Source organism: Ranitomeya variabilis, chromosome 2 (genome assembly GCF_051348905.1).
Source record: "Ranitomeya variabilis isolate aRanVar5 chromosome 2, aRanVar5.hap1, whole genome shotgun sequence".
Taxonomy (NCBI): domain Eukaryota; kingdom Metazoa; phylum Chordata; class Amphibia; order Anura; family Dendrobatidae; genus Ranitomeya; species Ranitomeya variabilis.
The window spans coordinates 854,885,238-854,912,977 of record NC_135233.1 but is presented as its reverse complement, the minus strand read 5'-3'; the positions used below and the strand labels follow the sequence as shown (position 1 = coordinate 854,912,977).

At 43.3% G+C, this 27,740-nt stretch overlaps 1 protein-coding gene across 4 annotated transcripts in view; it reads left to right on the top strand.

Moving 5' to 3' along the window:
• TNK2 (tyrosine kinase non receptor 2) overlaps positions 1 to 27,740 on the top strand; it is a 350,655-nt gene that overhangs the window by 178,025 nt on the left and 144,890 nt on the right. Inside the window, exon 1 of one of the 4 annotated variants that reach the window (XM_077290236.1) lies at positions 9,403 to 10,113. The exons of the other annotated variants lie outside the window; for them this stretch is intronic. Within the exon in view, the coding sequence (XP_077146351.1) occupies positions 10,051 to 10,113 (63 nt within the window). The 5' untranslated portion in view covers positions 9,403 to 10,050. Of the gene's footprint in view, positions 1 to 9,402; positions 10,114 to 27,740 lie in introns of those variants that run through there. 4 annotated transcript variants of the gene reach the window in all.

The window sequence follows — 27,740 nt, the reverse complement described above, 5'->3', positions numbered from 1 at the left end:
CTCCCATAATGTGCCAATAATTCAGAGTGTATCCCTCTATACCAGTAAATAACTCATTACATTTATCTCAGTGCCATTCATTTTTTCTTCTATTTGGACGATCAAAGGGAGGGAGTCTTGCATTGGCGTAAATTTGTACGCCCGATGTCGGAAAGGGGTTAAATCTCATTCACATACTGCAGGTAAAACCATTGTACTATATAATATGCTTGTTATGCTGTTAATTTTCTTTTTAGATCTCATTCTTTTTGGGATCCTAGCTTGACTATCTATTCTCCTGTAAGTGTTTCACATGTATCTGGCCTTCTACATGGTGTTTTATCAAGTCCTCTTTTTAAATTACCCCATCGTCCAGTTCTGATGCTCTCTTGCTCATTGCAGGCACTTTTTGATGTGGATGAGTCAGTATGGGCACACTGACCATTCGGAAGACATTCTGCCTCTTAGGGCTCATATTCCTCTGCGAGGAAAACGGACAAGAGCAATCCAATAAATGAATCTGATTGCACTCTGATCAATGTTAAGCTATGAGTCACAGCTCATCCGCAATTTTTTTTCTCAGCTGAAATCGAACTGAGAAAAAAATCGGAGCGTGCTGCGATTATCCTTGTATCTAAGACGAGACTCATCAATGGGTGTGAGAAAAAAATTGCATGGCTCTCGGACCATGCAAGTACCGTCCGATTTTTACACATCCATTTCCATTAAAATGCCGGCAATTCATTTGCCGTGTACAGTAAAATCACAGCGTGACCCGACAGAATGGAATAGATATAAACACATAGAACAGATAGATATAAATATGTCAGTGACATATATAATTAGTACAGTGCTTGTGTAGCTTACTGCACATGTATTTTTTTACATACTAATTTATTTTCTGAAAAAAAAAAATGGCTTGGTATCCCCCTGACATTTTATTAACCAGCAGAGGGAAAGCTGTCTGCCTGGAGGCTGATGTTTATAGCCCGGGAGGAGGGTAATACCTATGGAGTTTACTAGACTATTAATATAGCTTACACCTGTGTACTTAGCCTTTACTGGTTATTAAAATGGGGAACCCACCCTTCAAAACTAAAAAATGATGTAGGGTTCCCCTATAATTAATAAACAGCAAAGGCTAGGCAGACAGCTGTGGGCTGATATTAATAGGTTAGGAAGGGGCCATGGATATTGGCCCCCTCCCAGACAAAAAACATCAGCTCTCAGACACCCCAGAAAAGGCACTTAGCCTCGCTCTTCCCATCCCACTTGTACTGGTGCAATAGCAAGTGGGGTGATAGTTGGGGGGTTCATGTCACCTTTGTATTGTCGGGCGACATCAAGCCCAGAGGTTAATAATGGAGAGGCATTTACAAGACGCCCCCATTACTAACCCCATAGTATAAAAAAACACACCATGAATAAAGTCCTTTAATTGAAAGAATGACACTGACTCCTTTATTGATTCTAAATTAAACCATACTCAAGTCATCACCCAGTCCTCTGAAGCCAATGTCCCCTGTAACAAATAAAATAATAAAGCAACCTAATCATCATCTCTCCAATGACAAGATAATAATCCAATTGTCCCGCAACACGTCTAGCTCTGCTACATCTGGATTGCAGCCTGAATTGTATGATGCCACATTACAGGCTGCCATCCAGCAGAGACACTGAGCACCGTGTGCTAGCGCTGCTGAGTGGCTCGCTATGATGAACTCCTATGACCTGAGTGACGTGTCCACGAGCATGAGAAAGTTCTGGTGCCGTCAGAAAGGTCCTGCGAGTTCTCAGCCAACTAACTCAGTTCAACTCACTGACGTCAGCGTGAGCTCCGTGGGAAGGTTTTAGGTTTTATTGATGAATTGCCGTGTATATACATGCATGCATACATACATACATACATACATACATACATACATAGAATAATTTTTCCTTGGTAAACTATGTGTAAATGACAGCGTTACTCTATGTAAAAGCTCATGTTAAAATCGCATTGCAATCGGATACCTATCGCATGGTATTCAGATGTCAATCGGACACTAGGTGTGAAAATTCGGATTGTACTCATAAAAAAAATCGCATGACACTATTCCTACTTTTCCGGACTGAAATCGTACTGTTTTTTTTTTCCACGGTGATGGGTACAAGCCCTTATATTGGAATCTGTAATACACAGGGTGTTCTGACACCTTTAATAATCTTTAATAATAATTTTTATTTTTATATAGCGCTAATATATTCCGCAGCGCTTTACAGTTTGCACACATTATCATTGCTGTCCCCATTGGGGCTCACAATCTAAATTCCCTATCAGTATGTCTTTGGAATGTGGAAGGAAACCAGAGAACCCGGAGGGAACCCACGCAAACACGGGGAGAACATACAAACTCTTTGCAGATGTTGTCCTTGGTGGGGTTTGAACCCAGGACTCCAGCGCTGCAATGCTAACCACTGTGCCACCGTGCTGCCCATGCACCTTTCAATCATAGTTTTTATTAACTTTTTCAGCAATTTGTGCTAAAGTAGTTAATGTGAGGGATCAGATCGGACGGGCTAACCTTCACTTCCCATGTGCAAAGATGAGACTTTGGAGTCACAGATTCTGTAAAATATCTGCTTGAATTGGTTAGACCCATTAAAGGGCTATTCTTTTCTCAGCCTTTCATGGTTGAGATGGGAACAAGACCATCCAGGCACCAACCAGAGGATGATGGGGATACGGATACAGCAGAAATCTGCTCAGTGATTTGTTGTTTCCTTAACTCTGTCAGAAATAAGGCTTTGGAAACAACCAAAAGCAGCTGAACAACAATATTTCCATAATTCCCATTCATCATCTGTGGTTGGCGCCTGGACAGAGTTAGCTCTGAAAGGCTGAGATGGGAAAAACATGTCTATTTTTATTGGTCCTTATTAAAATATAAGATAAAAATATAGAAAGAAAAAGGAAAAAAAAAATCTATCTATCTATCATATATGTTGTGTGTGGGTGTAAAAAAAAAAATATATATATATATATATATATATATATATATATATATATATATATATATATATATATATATATATATATATATATATATATATATATATATATATATATATATATATATATATATATATACACTCACCGGCCACTTTATTAGGTACACCTGTCCAACTTCTTGTTAACACTTAATTTCTAATCAGCCAATCACATGGCGGCAACTCAGTGCATTTAGGCATGTAGACATGGTCAAGACAATCTCCTGCAGTTCAAACCGAGCATCAGTATGGGGAAGAAAGGTGATTTGAGTGCCTTTGAACGTGGCATGGTTGTTGGTGCCAGAAGGGCTGGTCTGAGTATTTCAGAAACTGCTGATCTACTGGGATTTTCACGCACAACCATCTCTAGGGTTTACAGAGAATGGTCCGAAAAAGAAAAAAAATCCAGTGAGCGGCAGTTCTGTGGGCGGAAATGCCTTGTTGATGCCAGAGGTCAGAGGAGAATGGGCAGACTGGTTCGAGCTGATAGAAAGGCAACAGTGACTCAAATCGCCACCCGTTACAACCAAGGTAGGCCTAAGAGCATCTCTGAACGCACAGTGCGTCGAACTTTGAGGCAGATGGGCTACAGCAGCAGAAGACCACACCGGGTACCACTCCTTTCAGCTAAGAACAGGAAACTGAGGCTACAATTTGTACAAGCTCATCGAAATTGGACAGTAAAAGATTGGAAAAACGTTGCTTGGTCTGATGAGTCTCGATTTCTGCTGCGACATTCGGATGGTAGGGTCAGAATTTGGCGTAAACAACATGAAAGCATGGATCCATCCTGCCTTGTATGGAGCATCTTTGGGATGTGCAGCCGACAAATCTGCGGCAACTGTGTGATGCCATCATGTCAATATGGACCAAAATCTCTGAGGAATGCTTCCAGCACCTTGTTGAATCTATGCCACGAAGAATTGAGGCAGTTCTGAAGGCAAAAGGGGGTCCAACCCGTTACTAGCATGGTGTACCTAATAAAGTGGCCGGTGAGTGTATATATATAGTATATGTTCTATGTATATACGGTATCTGATAATAATGTTCTATATATTCAGACACAGAACACTGCCTACTTAAGGTTATAATTATAAGTAGAAAGTTGTCCAGACCTGTTGATTCCAGCTAATGCAGAGTGGCCAGTAAAAAAATGCACTCAAAGGGGCTGTTACGTGATAACATGCTGATGATTGGTAATGAGTATCAGAAATGTTGGATCCGACATCTGACATCCCCTCCACTTGTTTACTCTATATTTGTAGTTTTCAGTTAATGAGAGTCTTGCTCTTTGGGGCGGCCTGTGGGGGAGGCTTTGTGTGGTGCTCTGCTTACATATTCGTCTGTATGGCTTATGACTAGTGATGAGCGAATATACTCGTTACTCGAGATTTCTCGAGCACACTCAGGGGTCCTCCCGAGTATCTTTTAGTGCTCGGAGATTTAGTTTTCCTCACCTCAGCTGAATTATTTACATCTTAGCCAGCTTGATTACATGTGGGGATTCCCTAGCAACCAGGCAACCCCCACATGTACTTATGCTGGCTAGTAGCTGTAAATCATTCAGCTGAGGCGATGAAAACTAAATCTCCGAGCACTAAAAAATACTCGGAGGACCCCCGAGCGTGCTCGAGAAATCTCGAGTAACGAGTATATTCGCTCATCACTACTTATGACCGGTCGCTGATCCCTCAATGACCTGCCCCCTATTTTACATACTGAATATAATATAGTTTTTAAAAAAATTCACATTCCTCAGGCCTGCGCTGTAGCATGATACAGGATATACTATGCATATTTTATTTTACTGGTCACTCTGCATTAGCTGGAATCAACAGGTCTGGACAACTTTCTACTTATAATTATAACCTTAAGTAGGCAGTGTTCTGTGTCTGAATATATAGAACATTATTATCAGATACCGTATATACATAGAACATATACTATATATATATATATATATATATATATATATATATATATATATATATATTTTTTTTTTTTTTTTTACACCCACACACAACATATATGATAGATAGATAGATTTTTTTTTAATGGGTCTAACCAATTCAAGCAGATATTTCCTGGCTCACAAGCAGAGCAGGCAAAATCATCAGCAGGTGTCAGCTGTGTATTGTAGCTTACATTCTGCTGTAACGACAACAATTTTGCTGTGCCTATGGTTGCCATGATGACCCTAGACCAGTAATGGCCTTGATGTTAGACAGCTATGGTGGCCTATTAGTCTCCGCTATAAGCAGGGTCTAACGTGCTCCCTGTCAGTGTCAAACTGACAGGCATAATACCCTGCAATGCGTGAGTATTTCAAGATATTAAGCCATGAAAAGGTCAGGTTGAAGTCCTGTAGCCCATTGGACTGTGGAAAAAAAGAAAAAAGTCCATTAAAGTTTGTAAAATGTAACAAAAAAAAAAATGATATAACAGATTAATGCTTTGTCACTACAAAAGAGTATACAAGATTGGTATGGCCGCCGCCCAAAGCACCCAGATCTATAGAGATGAGCAAACCCGAACAGTAAAGTTTGGCATCCATACTGAACACCTACTGTTTGGGCCTGGACACTGAACACTGACTTCACCAGGAAGTCCATGGTACTGTTCAGGTTTGGCTGCCCGAACACTGGGTGTTTGTTGCGCTGTCATGTGCATGATAGCGCGGCAAACACCGCTTCTGATCGGCGGTGAAATCATCCCCACTGGGCATAGAGCCGTGGTTCCCACGCTATCAAGACACCATGAGCGCTCAGCTGTGACCAAAGGTATAAAGTTTACCTCTGGCCACTGGTGGCAGCTGATGGGACTACTGCTCCCATCATCCGATGCCTGCTGTTGCTAATAACAGAGAGCAAGAGCATCTGGTGCGCTGTAAATAAATAATTTAAAAAAAAAAAAGAAAACCTGCGTGGGTTCCGCTGTATTTTTGTTAACCAGCCAGGCAAAACTCAGAGCTGGGGGATGCATCCCTCAGTTGTCCGCTTCAGCCAGGCTGGTTATCAAGAATAGAGGGGTCCTCACACTGTTTTTTTAATTTAAATAAATAATTTAAAAAAATGGATTGAGTCCTCCCACCATTTTTGACAACCAGCCGCCCCCCCCCCCCCCCCTCTAAGTCTAAAAATAGCAGCCCACAGCTGCCCAGAAAAGGCACATCTATTAGATGCACCTATTCTGGCTCTTTACCTGGCTCTTCCCACTTGCCCTGTAGCGGTGGCAAGTGGGGTTAATATTTGTGGGGTTGATAATCACCTTTGTATTGTCAGGTGATATCAAGCCCACGGCTTAGTAATAGAGAGGCATCTATAAGTCATCTATCCATTATTAATCCTATAGTTGTATGGTAAATACACAGCCAGAATAAAGTTGTTGTTTTTTTTTAGAAATAAAACAAAACACACTTTTACTTTTTAGTTTAAAAATAACAAACACAGTTATACTCGCCAAACAGTTTTCAACCTGGACGGTGCCAAGATGCGACTGTCCAGGCTGAAAACCACTGGTGACTGAGCTGCTGTGAGAGCAGCCTCCGTAACCGGCGGTGACATCATCGAGGTTACCTCCGGTCACTGATGCTTTCTCAGCTGGGCTGAACTGCCATGACCTCGATGAGATCCCTGCTAGCACCGTAAGAGCTTTTCACCAAGCTATATGAGAGCGAAATCTAAAATCTGGGGCTAACACAAAATCTTGGTGGTAAAAAGTTAATTATTTTTTCTTCACTGCCCAATGCAATAAAATTCTGTGACACACTTGTGGTGTCAGTGTGATCACTGCACCCTAGATGAATTAATTGACAGGTGTACTTTGTAAAAGGGGGTCACTTAGGGGGGGTTCTGCTGTTCTGGCACTTCAGGGGCCCTCCAATGTGATATGGCACTCTCAAACCAGTCCAGCGAAAGCTGTGTCTCAAAACTAGTTTTCGACCACTTATAGGGTATCTGTGTACTCAGGAGAAATCGCGCAACAAATTTTGGGGTCCATTTTGTCCTGTTACCCTTGTGAAAATGCAACCTTTGGGGCTAAAAATCATTTTTGTGGGGAAAAATGTGATTTTTTAATGTTATAAACTTCTATGAAGGATCTGGGGGTTCAAAGGTGCTCAACAAACATCTAGAAAAGTTCCTCAAGGGATCTAGTTTCCAAAATGGTGTCACTTGTGGGGGGTTTCCAATGTTTAGGCACATCAGAGGCTCTCCAAACGCGACATGGTGTCCACTTATTATTCCAACAAACTTTGCATTCAAAAAGTCAAATGGTGCCGATTCCCTCCCGAGCCCTGCCGTGCGCCCAACCAGTGGTTTTCCCACACATATGTGGTAGGGTATGCACAGGAGAAGCTGCACAAATTTGGGGGTCTATTTTTTCCTGTTACCCTTGTGAAAGTAGAAAAAAAAAAATTGGGTATAAAGGAAAATTTTTGTGAGAAAAAATAAATGTTTATTATTCCATTAATCCCTGTGAAGAACCTGAAGGGTTAATAAACTTCTTGAGGGGTACCTTGAGGGGTACAGTTTTTAGAATAGTGTCACTTTTGAGTATTTTCTGTCATTTAGGCCCCTCAATGTAACTTCAAATGTGAGGTGGTCCCTAAAAAAAAAAAGATGGTTTTGTTAATTTTGTTGGAAAAATTAAAAATTGTCAACTTTTAATCCTTGTAACTTCCTAACAAAAATGTTTTAAAAATTGTGCTGTTGTAAAGTTGACATGTGGGAAATGTTATTTATATATTTTGTGTGACCTAATTCTCTGATTTAAGTTCATAAAAATTGAAAGTTGTGAAATTATTTGTTCACAAATAAACTTGTCATATGAAAGAAATTGTACCACTATCATTACCGTAAGTACAATTTGTCACGAGAAAACCTTCTCAGAATCTGTGGAATCCGTTGACACGTTCCAGAGCTATTACCACATAAAGTGACTGGTCAGAATTGGAAAAATTGGTCTGGTCAAGAAAGTAAAAACTGGCTTCGGAGTGAAAGGTATAAGGCATAACAATTTAAATTTTGAAAAATGTTTCTGTATTATCAACAAATTTCCGATATCCTCATAAACACAAATCATATCTGCGGTACCTAAATTTACCACTTTGAAACATGAGGCTCTGTCAAAAAGGTGAAAACTGGCTTTGGTGGTAAGGGGTTAATCTCATGTAGGCACTATATTAATTCATTTTCAGAAAAATGCATTGCACTCTTCCATTTTTCTTCTATTCCAACTAGGCAGTATCCAGAAGGCACTTGGTCCTGAATCTGAGAATCCACGGTCTGATCAGTGATATCTGTGTATAATGGAAATAAAAGCTCTTTGGACAGACAAAGCTTTTCTGCTGTCTGACAAATATGGTGCAACAGGGCAAAGAAACTCTTCTTCCTAGTATTTCACTTTCCCAAAGCAACTCCTGTCCTTATGGCCTTAGTTATAAATTAACCATTAGAGGCATGGTTGCTTCTGAGTGATGGTGCATGTGCTGAACATTTGTCACACAGTTTCAAGTGGTTCTTTTACCCAGTTGGCCCAATTTTGTAATCATTTAGAAGGAAGATGTGGAATTTGGGACTTTATAGTGTGTGATGATTGGTGGCATGTCCGCTCTAGTGCCGTGCAGCTTGTTGGGAGAACAGAGACAATCGTACAGCACTTGGCCTGAAATGCACCTTACTCACATGTCCTTAGTGGGTGTTTTAGATAAAGCATATTATATGAAGATCTAGAAAGCCAAAATGGAAATCCAGACTTGAGTACTATTTGTGACATTTTCTGTTCTGTCTTTTGCAATCATCAGTCTTGGAAAGAAGCAAACACCCTCTGTGTCCTCCCCACTGACCCTGCCAGCAAAAATGTGCCACACATAACTGAATCAATGATTTCCCTTTTTAGTATCATTAGTGCCTTTCTGTTTTTGCCTTGACTTTGTGGTGCCACCATACAGCAGTTTACATTGCTGTAATGTACTACGTTCCCATTTACTGTCCAAAAGTAGATTTTAGTAAGTCTGAGACAAATATTACAATTTGAGATTCTTCAGTGGTTGATACCTTTTTAATGTCTAACTGAAAATATTGTAATAAATAGAAAGTTTTCCAGACTGAGCACGTGACAAGCAAAATCTGTAGTTGCAGAGCTCTTCATTAGGATACTGGGAAATGTTTAATAAGACTAATAAAAGCCTTTAGTGCAGTGATTTTAGAAATGTTCCGTGTTTCCTGGTGTGTGGGGCTGAGCTGCAGCTCCTGGCAGGCTCCCTGTGCTCAGCATCCCCATGCTCACCCCTCCATCAGATGCATGGCTGTGTGGGTGGTGCTGCCCAGCAGATGTGCTCTGGGTGGTTGCTCCTGGTTGGGAGGCTTTGCTCAACCTTCACTAATCTGCAGTGAGAGGTGGAGACAGAAAGGAGCTGCTGGCACTGACAGAAAGGGAGGGTGAATGCTGTACCCAGCAGTGGGGGGGATGGACGATGCAGGGCAGAACTGATGCAGGGCAGAACTGCGACAGGCTCTTGCATGGCTAGGTGCATCCGTTATGTAGCTGGACCTCCTGTGGGCAGGGTACAGACTGGGCTGACATGCCAGCATCCATTGCTGCACTTGCTCTGTCATTTCCCGGTGTCAGCAGCATTGACGGACACAGCTCAGTATTGTCAGCTGCACCCCCTGCCTGCACTGCACAGTGTTTGCTCCTGCTTCGGATATGTCATTGAAGTAGAAGGCTGCACACAGTAATCCTGGTTCTCAGCGTCCTTGAGAGGAGAAGCCTTGTAGAAATGGCCAGGATCCAGCTTGGTGCATCTGTGTGATGTGTAGCCATGCAGCCAGTGTGCAGATGCCACCCTTCGCTCTCTGTGCTGCCTGCCCGTGCTGCGGACAGTCACACACTGGCTGCACGCCGCTGTCAGTCCATTGAGATGATTTCCACATAACCGCAGAAAGTATGAACACTCGCCATGGGACTGTGCTCTCACTGTGGGACCTCTACCTGATCATCGGCGACTTCCACACGAGACTCTGATTGGTGTACCGTGAGATGATGGGGGAGAAGTCAGACTATCAGAGACTCCCTAGCAAGGAGATCCAAGAGGAGAATGAGGTAACATGGTGAAATAATGGGGGTGACGCTCTTCTTCACATTGATCCATCATTGTGTGACCGTATCAGTGCTGACAACCAGGGAACCATACCTTTTTTAAGTTTTGACAGCAGTGCATCTGTATTATTTGGGAAGGATCTTTTTTTTATAATTAATTTGTTTATTTTTTATATATAGTGTAGCGGGGGTCTAAACTGCGTATACCACCTAGTCCTCATCTCTGCTATGCACTGGATACCTCTGTTTTTCCCTCATTCTGGATCTGGGGTACTCCTTACTAGCCCCCCAGTTTACCATGCTCTCCCATCCTGCTTCTAAAGCTGACTTTAGAATTTCTCCCTAGTTGCCCTGTGGTTTCTATAGCAACTCTTCAATCGCTGTTTGTTGGTTGGTTGATGTTTTTTGCAGTGACAGCCAACTGGAGACCAGTATAAATTGTATCCGCATGGTGGGAATGCATTTTGCTTAACTCTTTCTTGCCAAAAAAAGTCTTGCCAAGTAGCTTTTTGCTTATGAGGTGATTGCAGGCGCTTTATTTTCAGTGTCAAATCAAAATCGGTTTTCATCAGCTAAAGCATCAGTGAAGTTCTCATTTTACCCAATATTGTGCAATGAGCTGATGTGTGTCTGCGATCTGTCCTAGGTACCCTTCTGGTATATCCCAGGTAGGATGTGGTTAGTGTATGCTGGCTGATGGTATCACTTATCTGGAGATATTGTGGACACTATGACCTAATTGCTCACTGTTCCCAGCTTTATTTTTCCCCATTTCTTTTGAGAAGGACAGCAAACACTACAGAAATTCCAGGCATAGTAGGGTGTAATACGTGCCACTTTCTGGGGAGTTTTGGTGATATACTACTGACTGGTCACTATTGTAAGATAAAGAAAATCAATCATTGGATATACCTTTATTGATTTCAGATAAGTTTTATGATCTGACAAAGCTGACTGTACAGTGAAGGCTTCATCCCCCTTTTGTTAATGCTTCACAGAAGGTGGTCTAAACGTCCCCGTCATGTGGTAAGGACAGGTGTACAGGCCGCCGCAGTTCACCTCCGATATGGCATGTATGTCCGCTATGTGCACATTGTGTCCTATATACTAACTGAATTCAACCGTTATTGATATAAGTGCAGAGAATTCCACGCCAGGATATTCACGTTTTCTTACTACAGACATGAGCTCTTGTAATTGTTTTCTGTGATTGGCTCCATTGTCGTTGGGTGCAAAGTTATCTAGCCTTTGGTCTTCAAGACAAATGGCTTTCTGAGCTACACAACATGATATGGTGACGTATGTACTGTCTAGCAATGTAAAGCCAAGCACACGTAGACATTTGTTTGGAGCTCCCCTGCAATCCAGTAGATTTTGGAGCTAATATTAGAGGGAATGTATTCATGGTACTGATATCAGAATATAGTATTTGTGGCTGCACAGAACATGTTCTTTATTTTGGTATGGGCTCACCTGATACCGCTCAGCTTTGATGAATCTTTGGCTATGTGATGTAGTGGTGATCTGTTTGGTAGCCACAGAAGCAGCTCTTGTTCTTCTCTTCCCCAGTGGTCAGTGTTAGCATTCCCTTTACTAGTGATATCAGGATCCTATTGGACAGCATTGGTCTCCTCTCTGGGCAGCTAAGGCTACTTTCACACTTCCGTCTTCTGGGCTCCGTCGCAATCCGTCGTTATGGGCAAAAAACGGATCCTGCAAATGTGCTTGCAGGATGCGTTTTTTTGCCCATAGACTTGTATTAGCGACGGATGGGCACACGTCGAATCCGCTGTGCGACGGATCCGTTGTGTTTTGGTGGACTGCGACGTGTCCGCCATTTCCGACCGCGCATGCATGGCCAGAACTCCGCCCCCTCCTCCCCGCTCATCACAATGGGCAGCGGATGCGTTGTAAAACTGCATCCGCTGCCCACTTTGTGCTAAATTTAGCACAACGTCCGTCGGGCCGACTGTTTGCGACGGCCCCTTACCGACGGAAGTGTGAAAGTAGCCTAAGGCTATGTTTGGACTACGGTTTGGAGTCCGGATCACGTGAAGGAAACAGACATGTCTCCAGAAAGACACATCTGCTGCCAGACGGGCCCCGCTGAATATAACGGGAGCTGTTTGGAATCCGTTAGGATGTTAATTCTGTTAACTAAAATTATCAAGCAGTTACAATACTGAAGCCTCTAACACACGGCAACCTGGATAAACCTATTCTCTTAGTATCCTGTAGCTTACAAGTACTTGTATACAACAACTGATAATAATGCTTGTGTCTGTACGTAAAAGAGAACATTTATTTTATCCCAAAATTCATATTTTTTACCTGTGTACAAATACTAGGACAATATTATGAAACAGGAGGTTACAGAGCAGACAAGTGATTGGAAACTCTTATTTAATCTCGGTGCTCTGGTATACTGACTGTATAAATCAGTATTCATAATCTTAAAAATGGTTTATGAAATGGTTTATTAAATGAACTTTTTTCTCAAATTTTATAGACGTAGGCATAAAAAATGATGAGTGATTTCCATGGGACTGGGTGTGGTGGCAGGAAAAAGAATTACTTCATGTTTTAAAAAAAGAAAATGTGTCATGAGTGAGCAGGTTTCTTCACAACAAGACGTTTTATTTTCTGTAACCATTTAAAGGGAACTTGTCATTAGATTCATGCTGCTTGAACCACGGACAGCATTACTAAGCATGGCTGCACAAGCTTGAAAGGCTGGCCATGGACTATAGGGAAGGGTGTGACTAGTCTGATGACGTCTGAGGCTTTCTTTACTCTGCCAGGTCAGGTTGATTGACATGTTTCTCCCGTCTGTGTATATAGCAAGAGATCTGCCAATTTAACTGGAGTGGGGAGAAGCCGGGGACATTATTGGACTAATCAGGTGTTTCCCTCGACCGACTTTCTGAACTATGGGCATGAGTAAAGCTTTTAAGCTAGAACTCTGGCTTAAAAAGCTTTGAAAAGTCACCGAATTTTGACACAACTGCAGGCTGCGCTAAAACTTGACTGCTTTTGTTGGTTACATTTTCACCCAGTTCACACATGGATGGAGGTGTGACGACTGCTGGTTGTCAGATTCATAACGAGTGGCAGCGTTCGCTACCCTACAACACTTACTCCAGCAGGGTCTGAAGTAGAATGTGTGGCTTGTTGAGCACAGAGACACACGCCATTCATCCGACACTCAGAATTCATGGATCAGGAGCGTCTGACTCCAGCACATCCCTGTGGGCAAGGCTGGTCTTCATGATTTCACTTCTGTTTTCTTTGAAACCTGCAGGGGCTATGTGTAAAACAAACATGGCTACAGTTGTACAGTCGGGCTCTGTTTCATGCTGCCATTGGTTGGGGCAGCATGAATCGCCTTGACAGGTTCCCTTTAACTTTATGATAAGTGTGTTTAGTAAACAAGGTCATGTGGAAACTATGATAAATCTACATCAACATGCCTATAGTAAGTCAGTGGGGTCCATCGGATGGCAGTGGGGTGCATTGTCTGATCTGGCACAGTATGACCGCTTCTGATAAGATAGTGTCGCATAGACTGATCCTAAGGGTACCGTCTCACAGTGGCACTTTGGTCGCTACGACGGTACGATCCGTGACGTTCCAGCGATATCCATACGATATCGCTGTGTCTGACACGCAGCAACGATCAGGGACCCCGCTGAGAATCATACGTCGTAGCAGATCGTTTGGAACTTTATTTCGTCGCTGGATCTCCCGCTGTCATCTCTGGATCGGTGTGTGTGACACCGATCCAGCGATGCGTTCGCTTGTAACCAGGGTAAACATCGGGTTACTAAGCACAGGGCCGCGCTTAGTAACCCGATGTTTACCCTGGTTACCATCGTAAATGTAAAAAAAAAAACAGTACATACTCACATTCCGGTGTCCGTCAGGTCCCTCGCCGTCTGCTTCCCGCACTGACTGTGAGTGCCGGCCGGAAAGCACAGCACAGCGGTGACGTCACCGCTGTGCTCCGCTTTTACTTTACGGCCGGCACTCAGTCAGTGTGGGAAGCAGACGGCGAGGGACCTGACGGACACTGGAATGTGAGTATGTACTGTTTTTTTTTTTTTTACATTTACGATGGTAACCAGGGTAAACATCGGGTTACTAAGCGCGGCCCTGTGCTTAGTAACCCGATGTTTACCCTGGTTACCCGGGGACTTCAGCATCGATGGTCGCTGGAGAGCTGTCTGTGTGACAGCTCCCCAGCGACCACACAACGACTTACCAACGATCACGGCCAGGTCGTATCGCTGGTCGTGATCGTTGGTAAATCGTTTAGTGTAACGGTACCCTAAGGCTATGTGCACACGTCAGGATTTCTGGCAGAAATTTTCCTGACAAAAACCGGACATTTCTGCCAGAAATCCACATGCGTTTTTACCGCGATTTTGATGCGTTTTTTTTTTTTTGCGTTTTTACCCAATGCATAGAATATCAGGAAAAACGCGAAAAAAACGCAAAATGAATGAACATCCTGCTTTTTTTACCGCGATGTGTTTTTTTTTGCGGAAAAAAACGCATCATGTGCACAAAAATTGCAGAATGCATTCTAAATGATAGGATGCATAATGCATGCATTTTTAATGAGTTTGTATCGTGAAAAAAACGCGTTAAAACCTGAACTTGTGCACATACCCTAAGGGTACTGTCACACTCTGCAACTTTCCAACGATCACGACCAGCGATACGACCTGGCCGTGATCGTTGGAAAGTCGTTGTGTGGTCGCTGGGGAGCTGTCACACAGACCGCTCTCCAGCGACCAACGATGCCGAAGGCCCCGGGTAACCAGGGTAAACATCGGGTTACTAAGCGCAGGGCCGCGCTTAGTAACCCGATGTTTACCCTGGTTATCATCGTAAAAGTAAAAAAAACAAACAGTACATACTCACATTCCGGTGTCCGTCAGGTCCCTTGCCGTCCGCTTCCCGCTCTGACTGCCGCCGTAAAGTGAAAGCAGCGGTGACGTCACCGCTGTGCTCTGCTCTTACATTCCGGCTGGCAGTCAGTCCGTCAGGTCCCTTGCAGTCTGCTTCCCGCTCTGACACCGGAATGTGAGTATGTACTGTTTGTTTTTTTTTTACTTTTACGATGGTAACCAGGGTAAACATCGGGTTACTAAGCGTGGTCCTGCGCTTAGTAACCCGATGTTTACCCTGGTTACAAGCGAACGCATCGCTGGATCGGTGTCGCACACACCGATCCAACGATGACAGCGGGAGATCCAGCGACGAAAAAGTTCCAAACGATCTGCTACGACGTACGATTCTCAGCAGGGTCCCTGATCGCTGCTGCGTGTCAGACACAGCGATATCGTATGGATATCGCTGGAACGTCACGGATCGTACCGTCGTAGCGACAAAAGTGCCACTGTGTGACAGTACCCTTAGGCAGGTTAATTGTGACAGACTAATAATCTACTCATTAATATTCCCAATGCAGATTTGAACAGAACGCATGGATTTTGGTGTTTAGATCACAGGGATATAGATTAGATTAGTCACTCAAAGGGGATGTATTTCAATAAACCTATTGTTTAACATCTTGGTGTCCAACAATGTCTTTTTACTGACCTGAGATATAAGAGAATAGCATGTTCTGATGGGTGAAAATCCAGCAGCTGTCCCTGTACACTACAGCTGACACCCTTCCACATCAGCCAAAATCAGTGTTGGCACTGACCAAGGCTGTTTAACCTCTTATATGCTGCTGTAAATAGTGACTATGGCATCTAGATGGTACAGTGTGTGAAAGCTCTCTTTATCCCCGTAGGCACCATGAGATCACGATTGTGCTGTATTGATGAGTGCCCATGGAGACTGTAGTGGCCTGTTCAGATATTAGTAATATTTAGGTGGTAAAAATACAATTTTTCATTCCACTTTGCATTAATTTCTGAAAAGCACCTGTAGGGTTAATAAAGCGCTTTTGAATATGTTGTGGGCTGCGGTTTTTAAAATGGTATCAATTTTGGGGGATTTCCAATATAAGTCCCACAAAGTAACTTCAAAACTGAATAATACAGTTTGTAAATTTCCTTGAAAAAAAAAAAATCTAAATTGCTGCTACATTTTTAAACCTTGTAATATCCCAACAAAATGAAGAACATTTTAGAAATGGTGCTGATGTTAAGTAGACATGAGGCAAATGTTGTTTATTAACTTTTTAGTGTGATTATGACTATATGGGTTTAAGGGATAATCATTCAAATGGAATGGAAAATTGCAAATTTTTTTTATATTTTTGTCAAATTTCTGATATTTTTATAAACTCAAAACATATAGACCTAAATTAGCATTAACGTAAAGTACAACGTGTCATAAAATAACAATATCAGAATCGCCAAGATATGTTGAAACATGCCAGAGTTATTCCCACATAAAATACATTTCAGAACATTTGGCCTGGTCACTTAGGGTATGTGTCCACGTTCAGGAAACGCTGCGTTTTTTTACGCTGCGTTTTTCCGCAGCGTCAAAAACGCAGCGTCCAGATGTTACAGCATAGTGGAGGGGATTTCATGAAATCCCGACTCCACTATGCGTTAAAAAACGCATGCGCGGTGCGTTTTTTCAAAATGCAGCATGTTGCTACAATGAGCAAAACACGCAGGCACACCGCAGGTGACCTGCCAGTGACCTCAGGTGCAGTTTTGGTCAGGATTTTACTTGCATAAAATCCTGACCAAAGCCTGAAGCAAGCCTGAACGTGGACACATACCCTTAGGGTATGTTTCCACGGTAAGTAAACGCTGCTTGTTTGACGCTGCAGCGTCAAACAAGCAGCGTCCAGATGTTCCAGCATAGTGGAGGGGATTTTATGAAATCCCGTCTCCACTATGCGTGGAAACCCGCACGCGGCGGCCCTGCGACTCCGGACATGCTGCGCGTCTTTTCAGATTGCAGCATGTCCGTACACCTTGCGGGGACGCAGCGTCCCCGCAAGGCATATCACAGGGCCCTATGGCGAGGGGTGCGATGATCCCGGATGTGTACTGTACACATCCGGCACCATCGCGTCCCAGAAAGGGGGCGGGGCTTAGCGCCGAGCAGCTTCGCCGCTGCGGCGTAACCGCCGGCCATCCTGAACGTGGAGACATAGCCTAAGGGGTTGATTACAAAAACAAGGTTATTGTCAGAAAAAATGGGCTCCATCAGAAAAAAATGACAGTCCAATTGAACTCCATTTGTGTCTTTGCAGCCTATGACCGGCCATGTCCAGAGCTCTGTCTGAGCCCGTGTCTTCTGTTTTTTTTTTTTTTTTTTTTAACATAAACACTTTGTGATCAGGACCTTAAAGGGAACCTATCACCCCGTTTTTTAAAGATTAGATAAAAATAGTGTGAAATAGGGGCAGAGCTGGGCTTTACATTAGTGCCTTTTTGTTGCCTTTATTCCCCCGTTAGGCTGCCGAAATACCTTTGTGAAGTGGCCGTTTTGTCCTGTCACTCAAGTTGGTCAGGTCGGATGGGCGTGGTTACAGCGCTTTTTTTCCCCTCAGAAACCTGCTCATCATTACGTTGGTGGCGTAGTGGTGTGCGCATGTCCAAAGCGAAGATCCAGTGCCCAGGAGATTCAAAACAGCGCGGGCTTCGCTATTGGCCGTTTACCGGTGGGCGCGGCCATCATTCCTGTGGCCGCGCGTGCGCAGATGGAGCGCTCTGCTGCCCGGGCGACAAAAAGTCGGCTGGTGGCAGCTGCCCCATATGTTAACATTGGTCCGAGTGCAATGCGATTTTTTTATCGCATTGCACTCGGCCGTTTAAAACGCCAGTGTGACGCCGGCCTAAAAATGTTTGTATGAAAAACTTTTCAGTTGTTAGGCTTGTGTTTAATGGCCACAATGGTTACAACTAATTAACAAGGTGAGACAAAAAGTGGCTTCCGTAAACTTATGTAGCCTGTGCATCTGAGAACGAATCTGGTGCAAGGATGTCACTACATCGCACCAGCTGTGCTGAGCTGCAGTTCCTGACACAGACCAGCACCTCGGGGAACAGGGTTAGGTGTGAAATTTTGTTTATTTTTTAATTCTCCTGAAGCATCTGCCACTTGAAAAACAGATGTTTTCTGAGCCCTGAAAAGAGAGGTAGTGTGGACATACCCTTACACCATCCGCTATATCAGCACTTTAGGAGCCATGAGTGTGTCATCTTAGTCCATTGCTTTCTGTCCTGCCGCTCATGTATATACATATGCTTCCTGTTGTGCATCTTTCACCTTTCCCTTCTGCATTGAAGTGTGCACTGAATGTAAAGCAGTTAGTGCTGCATCACTTCCCCCACAAATTATTTAACTATTTCGTTTTGGAGTCTTTGAGACTGCACATGTCTGTCCTGATAGATTAGTTGCTGCACTGCTTGGAGCCTTCTCAGCTTTTTTTTCTTTAGAACCACTGTAAATATCATGTGATGTCATTGATCTTGAACTCTTTGATATTGATATTATATTTGATAATGCTTCAATATATTTTTTCTTCCAAATCCATACTTCTGCCAGCTGCATGCTGCCACCAGGGCTGATCCTTACACATTTGTATATGGTACTTACTGATTTGGAGAAAACATATGTAGATATGAAAAGTAAACATGAATTAATTCACAAAGATCTGTGCAGCGATGACAAGAAAACAAAACATAGCCATTAAATCGGGTCAAAGAAAAACTTCTAATATGTTGCTGGTTCCTTACTTTATCTTTCTACATCAAAATACTCTGTGATTATAAAGGTTTTCGTGTTGATGGTTATCAGAACATTAAAACTTTTCTCATTTTTACTTTTAAGAATAGAGTTTATTGGAGCTGGAATAGTAAAGGGCTATTTTGCTGCTTATTGTTTATGCATTATTTTAGAGAACAGGTAATCCTAAAACATGTATATAAAATTCTGCTTGCATCCGTTCTTTCTATAAATGCAGTTCACCCTCTCTTTGCACAGGAGAATAACCCATATTTGTGTGATCCCAGCCTGGATGCACGACTGGTCTTAAAGTGCTTTAATGTTTCACTGAAAATTGGCTTTAAAAAATTAGTTAGGGAGCACAGCCAGAGAAAAGACAGCACTGCCCCCGGATATCCTCTCCCTGCTCTGCTTCATATGATTGACAGGTCTCTCCTATAGCATTAGGGTATGTGCACACGATGCGGAAAACGCTGCGGATTACAATGTAAACCTATGGGAAACAACGCTGTGCATATGCTGCGGAAAAAAACGCGCGGAAACGCAGCGGTTTACATTCCGCAGCATGTCACTTCTTTCTGCGGATTCCGCAGCGGTTTTACAGCTGCTCCAATAGAAAACCACAGTTGTAAAACCGCAGTGAAATCCGCAGTGAATCCGCGATAAATCTGCAGCAAAAACGCAGCATTTTTGCCCCGCAATCTTATCAAATCCGCTGTGGAAAAATCCGCAGTGGATCATTCTACATGTGCACATAGCCTCATCATTTACACTGCATGATTGTTGGGAACTAGTTTTCCCAAATATCATACAGTGTAATCAGGCTGCCAATCACCCCAAAAACATCAAAATGCTCATTCGGCTGGTGAACTGGTCTTTTGGCCTAGTTAAAGTGTCACTGTAAACAGACCTTGTGATTCCGAGAGCAATGGCAGCCTATGCTTAAAGAGCGATCTGTTACTGACCTTTCTGTGCACATCTGCTGTCTGCCTGTGTAAACTGGCTATTAAAGCAAACCTGTCAGGAGGATTGCTAACTAAACTACAGGAAAGATGTATATCTTTGTACCGTGTTATCCAGTAGATAGAAAAATATTTAGAATTGAGAGTCCTCAGTGGTTGATGCCTTTTAATGGCTAACTGAAAAGACGGTAACACATTGCAAGCTTTCGAGACTACACAGGTCTCTTCATCAGGCATAGAATAATGCAAAATCTGAAGAATCACATATTTATACACTGGGTCATTCCATGTCAAGTGGACCAGTGGTCCCCACTCGACCTTCTCCGATTTTGCTGAAAATTTATAAGGATGTACATGTATGTTTGAAAAGAGGTTCTGTAAATTTTTAGGGCCAGATCTCAAATACATTGGGCACTGTTGACCTTTCACTGGAGGTTCCACCAATCCTGCGGCTTCAGCTAAGAGGATTTTGCAAACTTTGGCACATAGCCATTAGAGTTCTATACTGGCTATGATGCTGAAATTTGGCATACTAGCTCAACTTTTGCTGCTAAACACCATAAAATTATTACCGGCTATGACAAAACAATATTTTGGCCGCAATTTTGTGTCAAAGTAGCTTGAAAAACGCGTCGCATAAAACTTATGCCAAACTTTGCCCATATATAACTCAAGACCAAAAACCAATAGTAACTGGTGCTTTGCCCTGTACACCAAACATCTACATGACTTTGCATTGCTGCAATATCACGGTCAAAGCATATGTATGAAAAACTTAAAAAAAACGAATTTTACCTATTTTTAGGTCAAATTTCTCAAAAAGGGTACCCCTAAAATATATTAATTCTGATATCTTTAGAAAGAGCACATTTTTCTCTACAAGGATCATTAGGTTTTTTTTTTTGGAGTCTCTCAGTTTAAGAAATGAAAAATGCCACTGAACATGGTGTTATTTATTAATACGCAATGAATGGTAACTGCACTATTCAAACCCTTGCGTTGGTCCATGGTGGTTATACCACAACCAATTCCCTAAGAATTGGTATTATAATCCCATTAAGAATTGTAATAATGCTGTCTTTCGAGAATTGGCAGCCCCATCGCCTAGGATCCATGGCCGATAGCTGTGCAAGGTGAGCCTCGGGCGGTCTCTTTATCGCAGGTTCCGAAGCCTGAGGGTGGGAGTCTTTGCCTAGGATCCCAGCTAGCTTCTTTCACTGGCCTGTGAGAAATGATACCTCAGCCAAGCGGCCTGGCCATCTGGTCCGCATCCATGGGAAGATGGATAGCACGGCCTACCTGGAGATTTTGGCCAAGAACCTCCGCTCCTCCATCAAGGATCTTAAGATGGGTCGTCATTTCATCTTCCAACAAGACAACGACCCAAAGCACACAGCCAAGAAAACCAAGGCCTGGTTCAAGAGGCAAAAAATCAAGGTGTTGCAGTGGCCTAGTCAGTCTCCTGACCTTAACCCAATTGAAAACTTGTGGAAGGAGCTCAAGATTAAAGTCCACATGAGACACCCAAAGAACCTAGATAACTTGGAGAAGATCTGCATGGAGGAGTGGGCCAAGATAACTCCAGAGACCTGTGCCGGCCTGATCAGGTCTTATAAAAGACGATTATTAGCTGTAATTGCAAACAAAGGTTATTCCACAAAATATTAAACCTAGGGGTTGAATAATAATTGACCCACACTTTTATGTTTAAAATTTATAAAAATTTAACTGAGCAACAAAACTTTTTGGTTTGTAAGATTTATGCATCTGTTAATAAATCCTGCTCTTGTTTGAAGTTTGAAGGCTCTAACTTATTTGCATCTTATTAAACCTGCTAAATCTGCAGGGGGTTGAATACTACTTGTAGGCACTGTATATACACAGGGAAAAATCTTATAGTAAAAAGCGGATTAATAGAGGACATCATCTTCCCTATTCAACCCATAGGGTTCAAGGGTTTTTAAGGTGTAGCTCCCAAATGCCTCCTTTTCTTTGTTTCTGTACCTTTTCACCTCATCTCCTGGCCAGAGGAAAATGATTAATGACTTGAAAACGTAATTGTGCAACCTTGTGGTTAACTCCTTCCTGACCTGTGACGCCTATGTGGCGTCATGGAGGGATCGTGTTTCTGCAGATCGGGTGAAAGGGTTAACTCCAATTTCACCCGTTCTGCAGGGACAGGGGGAGTGATACTTCAGCCCAGGGGGGGGGGGGGGGGGGGGGTTGTGGCTTCACCCCCCTCGTTCTACGATCGCTCTGATTGGCTGTTGAAAGTGCAACAGCCAATCAGAGCAATTCGTAATATTTCACCTATAAAAAGTGGTGAAATATTACAATCCAGCCATGGCCGATGCTGCAATATCATCGGCCATGGCTGGAAATCCTGATGTGCCCCCCCCCCACAGCCACCGATCGCCTCCCCAGTCCTCCGTTCTGTCCCGTAGTCCCCTCCGTCCGCCTGTCCGCTCCCCCATCCTCCTGCCCCCTGAAGAAGGTGTTGTAACCGAAACGTGCGTCGGGGAGGGCGCAAGGATCCCGGTGACATATCACCCGTCCTATTACTAAGAGGTAATTCATTTAGCCTTGTTTAGATTAGCATCTTGTTATTATGGCTCTTTTTATGATGCATACATTGCAAATAATTATATTGGACGAGCATTAACCTCTTGTTGTTTGTATACATCTATTTATCATGACGGGTGTATTTGTCCTGGGACCCCTGTGCCCTTAACATGCTTGCATGTCTGTGTGGTGTCTGCGCACACCATGCAGTGCTGTACCTCACCTGTTTTTTATAAATTGATATATTTTCCATTTTTGGTATATTTAATTGTTTGAATAAAGATACATGTTTTTATTTATCATTCTATATGGACGTTTGGTCGTTTCTTTTGGGCCCTTGTGACCCAATCTCTTTGACCTATAAAAAGTGGTGAAATATTACAATCCAGCCATGGCCGATGCTGCAATATCATTGGCCATGGCTGGAAATCCTGATGTGCCCCCCCCCCCACAGCCACCGATCGCCTCCCCAGTCCTCCGTTCTGTCCCGTAGTCCCCTCCGTCCGCCTGTCTGCTCCCCCGTCCTCCTGCCCGCTCCCCCCGTGCTCCGATCCACCCCCCCGTGCTCCGATCCCCCCCTCATACTTACCGAGCCTCCCGGAGTCCGTCTGTCTTCTCCATGGGCGCCGCCATCTTCCAAAATGGCGGGCGCATGCTCAGTGCGCCCGCCGAATCTGCCGGCCGGCAGATTCGTTCCAGGTATATTTTGATCACTGTGATAAAACTTATCACAGTGATCAAAATAAAAAAAATAGTAAATGAACCCCCCCTTTATCACCCCCATAGGTAGGGACAATAATAAAATAAAGAAAATTATTTTTTTTTTCTGCACTAGGGTTAGGGCTAGGGTTAGCATTAGGGTTAGGGCTAGGGTTAGGGTTAGAACTAGGGTTAGAATTAGGCTATGTGCACACGGTGCGGATTTGGCTGCGGATCCGCAGCGGATTGGCCGCTGCGGATTCATAGCAGTTTTCCATCAGGTTTACAGTACCATGTAAACCTATGGATAACCAAATCCGCTGTGCCCATGGTGCGGAAAATACCGCGCGGAAACGCTGTATTGTATTTTCCGCAGCATGTCAATTCTTTGTGCGGATTCCGCAGGGTTTTACACCTGTTCTGTATAATCATGAAAGAAAAAATGACATATAAGGGACATAAAACGTGTAACATAGAAATCCCCTTTAAAAATATAATTTTATTGATTAAATAGTTAAAAATACCACTTCCCAGTGAGAACGGAAAAAATTATTATATTATTAAGGGATATATATAGGTGCACCTACCCTACTAGATATCCCTGCACTGGCCTACTGCCCCTACCTAACAGTGGAGGTTGGCACCCTGATAGTGTATTTGGCGCCCCCACTCCGCGACGGCTAACCCCTGCTGGCCCTATAAATTACCTTACCAACTAAAGGGGAGAAAACAATAAGCAAATTAAAGAAATGAAGGAAGAGCAGGCAGGCAGAACTAAGGTGCACACTATATAGATATAGACCAACTCCCTACTTATGGTCTCTTTAGGGACAATGTGCTAAAGGCATATAACCAAAATAGCTAACCTATATTGTGTACAATTGTCCTTGTGTGTACTCACAAAAGATGTACTCCTATCCTATATATCAATACTGAGACTTTTAGTAGGAAGAGGAACACAGATACAAATGACTTGGTTCAGTCCGGATACAGGACTATGCATAATTACACTGTCTGGCAAAGAAGACATATAGATAACAGCATTGCATATATAATGGAATACAGATAGCCAGCCGGCAGTGTACAGATAATATTTTTGACTAGACCATGTAATAGCGCTGCATATAGAATCACATACAGGTGCCACTAACCAGTATTCAGTGTTTATGCTAGTGCAATATGCTAGACCAAAAAGCAATATTCAAATGCTAACATAGAAAGCCAGTGGGAAAGATATTCTCCCTAGAGGAGACACTTAGCTGTAGGTATAACGCCCCGACGCGTTTCCCCGTCATACGGTTCCTCAGGGGGCAGAAACAGATATAATAAACCGAAAGTCAGCGATGCAGGTGCCCTGATACCGGGACAGACCTGTTTAGATCCCCGGAGATGGGACTTATGTAGTAGAGTGCAATCCTGCTAGCAAATCGGCAGGGCGCCCTAAGCCCCTCCCCTCCTCACATTTCCAAACAGACCGGGTATAGCACAGCACAGTATGTGTGAAAGAGATACCAGTGTCCATGTAAGCCAAGGGCTCCCACCCCTTAGCATAAATAAACAGATAGCACATTAGAAGACTAGATTTACATACCGCACAGTACATTTACGCCACAAATAGATTCTAAGCCGCATGGTGTATAGTGGGCGCCGCCATCCTTGATACAGGAGCACCAAATTGCGCATGCGCACAGTCCCAGTGCCTAGGAGGCGGCGCCAGTGCGCTCCATGTCAAAGGAGTTCAAACACTAGAGCAGCGCTCACACTCGGCGCCGCCATGTTTGGTGTGTTGGGCATGGACAGCGCAGGCGCCTGGTCATAATCAGATAGTGAAAGCGGCGTCGGCATATTAAGTAAAAGTAATATAGCGGCAATCGCATCATCCATCGATAGGAGGATCAGCGCTCGCACAATAAAATAGAAGGCACCACTATAAACAAATAATAAATAAAGGTGCAATTTTGATGTGATGACAAAAAATGTCTGTGCAGTAAAGATAATAAGGAGTGAAAAAATAATAATAATAAATATCGGTCACAATCGACCGCCACATCTACTCCGTGGCGAAATGGCATGGCGGTCCAAAATCAGGTAACTTCCTGAACCAGTGCAGGGCAAAACAGTTTGAAGAAACACAGTAATTAAATATATAATAGAAACAAATAAATAAGTCCATTATATTAGAGAAAGCACGTATAGGTAAGGGATTCATTCAGTCCTCCCGGCGCCATGGATTGCATACGAAAAATCCACTCTGTTTCTCGTTTGAGGAGGGCTTGATTAAAATTACCTCCTCGTGTCTTGGGTTTCAACAGATCAATCATGCATAGAGTAATCCCCTCCAAGGCACCCCCATGTACTCTATTCATGTGTCGGGCAACCGGGGTATCCCTATTGTGCCTGATATCTCCAAGATGCTCCCCAAATCTCGTCCTTAGTTCCCTTTTAGTCTTGCCAATGTAGTCAAGGGGACAGGGGCACGTGATCTTATATATTACCCCTGTGGATTTACAGTTGCCAAAATCTCTGATGTCAAAACATCTACCATTGGCCGCACTCGTAAATTGTTTGGTCTGCCTGACATACTGGCACTTAGAACAGCTCCCGCATCTGAAGAAACCCAGTGGTCTCCTCTCAAGCCACGTACCTGATGCCTGTGGTTTTTGGTACAAACTGTGTACCAAACGGTCCCCAATGGATCTCCCCCAGATTTTGGAGGGAAAGGTTGTCTGTATTTTGAAGGGGAGTATCACTGATGGAAAAAACTATATTCGCATCCTGTGCCCACACATTGGTATCAATAGGACCTGAAAGGAACCCCGCCATACCATCAAAATTACAGTATAATCATGAAAGAAAAAATGAAAATGAAATGAAAAAAATTAATTTTGATCAAGCCCTCCTCAAACGAGAAACAGAGTGGATTTTTCATATGCAATCCATGGCGCCGGGAGGACTGAATGAATCCCTTACCTATACGTGCTTTCTCTAATATAATGGACTTATTTATTTGTTTCTATTATATATTTAATTACTGTGTTTCTTCAAACTGTTTTGCCCTGCACTGGTTCAGGAAGTTACCTGATTTTGGACCGCCATGCCATTTCGCCACGGAGTAGATGTGGCGGTCGATTGTGACCGATATTTATTATTATTATTTTTTCACTCCTTATTATCTTTACTGCACAGACATTTTTTGTCATCACATCAAAATTGCACCTTTATTTATTATTTGTTTATAGTGGTGCCTTCTATTTTATTGTGCGAGCGCTGATCCTCCTATCGATGGATGATGCGATTGCCGCTATATTACTTTTACTTAATATGCCGACGCCGCTTTCACTATCTGATTATGACCAGGCGCCTGCGCTGTCCATGCCCAACACACCAAACATGGCGGCGCCGAGTGTGAGCGCTGCTCTAGTGTTTGAACTCCTTTGACATGGAGCGCACTGGCGCCGCCTCCTAGGCACTGGGACTGTGCGCATGCGCAATTTGGTGCTCCTGTATCAAGGATGGCGGCGCCCACTATACACCATGCGGCTTAGAATCTATTTGTGGCGTAAATGTACTGTGCGGTATGTAAATCTAGTCTTCTAATGTGCTATCTGTTTATTTATGCTAAGGGGTGGGAGCCCTTGGCTTACATGGACACTGGTATCTCTTTCACACATACTGTGCTGTGCTATACCCGGTCTGTTTGGAAATGTGAGGAGGGGAGGGGCTTAGGGCGCCCTGCCGATTTGCTAGCAGGATTGCACTCTACTACATAAGTCCCATCTCCGGGGATCTAAACAGGTCTGTCCCGGTATCAGGGCACCTGCATCGCTGACTTTCGGTTTATTATATCTGTTTCTGCCCCCTGAGGAACCGTATGACGGGGAAACGCGTCGGGGCGTTATACCTACAGCTAAGTGTCTCCTCTAGGGAGAATATCTTTCCCACTGGCTTTCTATGTTAGCATTTGAATATTGCTTTTTGGTCTAGCATATTGCACTAGCATAAACACTGAATACTGGTTAGTGGCACCTGTATGTGATTCTATATGCAGCGCTATTACATGGTCTAGTCAAAAATATTATCTGTACACTGCCGGCTGGCTATCTGTATTCCATTATATATGCAATGCTGTTATCTATATGTCTTCTTTGCCAGACAGTGTAATTATGCATAGTCCTGTATCCGGACTGAACCAAGTCATTTGTATCTGTGTTCCTCTTCCTACTAAAAGTCTCAGTATTGATATATAGGATAGGAGTACATCTTTTGTGAGTACACACAAGGACAATTGTACACAATATAGGTTAGCTATTTTGGTTATATGCCTTTAGCACATTGTCCCTAAAGAGACCATAAGTAGGGAGTTGGTCTATATCTATATAGTGTGCACCTTAGTTCTGCCTGCCTGCTCTTCCTTCATTTCTTTAATTTGCTTATTGTTTTCTCCCCTTTAGTTGGTAAGGTAATTTATAGGGCCAGCAGGGGTTAGCCGTCGCGGAGTGGGGGCGCCAAATACACTATCAGGGTGCCAACCTCCACTGTTAGGTAGGGGCAGTAGGCCAGTGCAGGGATATCTAGTAGGGTAGGTGCACCTATATATATCCCTTAATAATATAATAATTTTTACACCTGTTCTTCAATAGGAATCCGCAGCTGAAATCCGCACAAAAAACACTGGAAATCCGCTGTAAATCCGCA